This window comes from Condylura cristata, unplaced genomic scaffold, assembly GCF_000260355.1.
Source record: "Condylura cristata isolate star-nosed mole 26May11 unplaced genomic scaffold, ConCri1.0 scaffold00001, whole genome shotgun sequence".
Lineage (NCBI taxonomy): Eukaryota > Metazoa > Chordata > Mammalia > Eulipotyphla > Talpidae > Condylura > Condylura cristata.
Genome location: NW_004567102.1, coordinates 87003480 through 87004805, shown reverse-complemented (window position 1 = coordinate 87004805; position 1326 = coordinate 87003480). Strand labels below are relative to the sequence as shown.

Sequence of the window (1326 nt, the reverse complement as noted above, 5' to 3'; positions counted from 1 at the left end):
GCGGGCCCAGGCTCTGGCCCAGCCGTTCTACAGCGCCCCAGCAGGACACTGCTCCCCGCCAGAGCCCGCTCCAGCCCAGCGCCCCCCGCACCCCAGCACGCGCACGGCAGCCCAAGAGCCCACAGGTGGCGGCTGCACAGACCCTCCCCAAACCCAGCTCCCAAGCGACAGCACTCAGGCAGCAAGGTCCTTCCCAGGCCCACCCACTCGGGGCCCTGGCTCACACACACCCGCTGACCCTCGGGGGGGCCTGACCGGGAGCCAGGTCCAGTCCCAGAGGAGCCGCCTGCAGCCTCTCCTCCCCCAACCCGGCAAGACAGTGGGCGTGACATGCTACCAGCAACATCGGCGTGGCTGCGGGCCCCACTGGCTCAGCAGCCAGGAGCAGGAGGCGCCCTCTGGCCCGGGCGGGCCGACCTGGCACGTCCCAAGGGCGGCCACAGGACAGGTGCCACGAGGGCCAGCACCACGGTGGGCCTCCAGCCTCAGTGCCCAGCCGCCCGGAACCAGATCCTGGGTCAGGCCTCTCGGGAGCCGGGCGAGTAGCGCGTGGCCCCTGCCTGCAGGGCCTGCCCTGGCCCCGGCTCGTCCACTCACACCCCAAGAAACACAGCAGGGGTCGCGGCGCCCAGGGCCGCCTGTCCCCACGCGCAATGCCGGGCTGAGAGCGCCGTCACTTACGGCATGCTTGTCGCTACAGGTGAAGCGGATGGTGGTCGACCTCTTCCGGACCTTGTCCGGACACCAGTCCCCATCCACGTACATGAGGACCGTGGCGCCATCTTTCCAACTCGGGCCGTCGCTCACCCGGCCCAGGTTCACGGGCTTGGAGTCGCTCAGCAGGCACACGGCCGCTTCCGGCGGGCAGGGCTCTGCAACACGCCAAGGCGGTCAGGAGGCCCCTCAGCCTGCAGGCTGAGAGCCTCGGGCATGCCAAGCCCGCGCGCGCCCATGGCAACCAAGCAGCCACGCCCCCCGGCCCTCCCGAGCCCCCTCGGTCCCCCGAGTCCCCCCAAGCCCTCCCTCGCTCAGTGCTGCTCCAGCACACGTGGACCGTGGGCAGGCGGTGCGGGGAGAACCGAAGGCCAGAGCTGCCGCTGGGCCCCGCTGACAACACTGACCGCTGGGTCGTGTATCCGGGCCTACACAGGTGCCGAGGCCCTGATGCCCACGCTGCCTGCCCGGGGCCGGAGCCCGGCTCAGCTCACAGCCGCAAGCGTGCGGCAGGCGGGAGCCCAGCACCCGCTCAAGGCTGAGCACACAGGACGCGTGGGTGCTGCTGAGTGCCGTGGAAATGGGAGCGGCTATGACCCTGCACCCCAGAAG

At 71.3% G+C, this 1326-nt stretch overlaps 1 protein-coding gene across 1 annotated transcript in view; it reads right to left on the bottom strand.

Moving 5' to 3' along the window:
* The window catches only part of IGF2R (insulin-like growth factor 2 receptor), a 112992-nt gene that overhangs the window by 17660 nt on the left and 94006 nt on the right, over positions 1-1326 (bottom strand). Inside the window, exon 32 of the mRNA XM_012735188.1 lies at positions 612-872. Within this exon, the coding sequence (XP_012590642.1) occupies positions 612-872 (261 nt within the window). The remainder of the gene's footprint in view (positions 1-611; positions 873-1326) is intronic.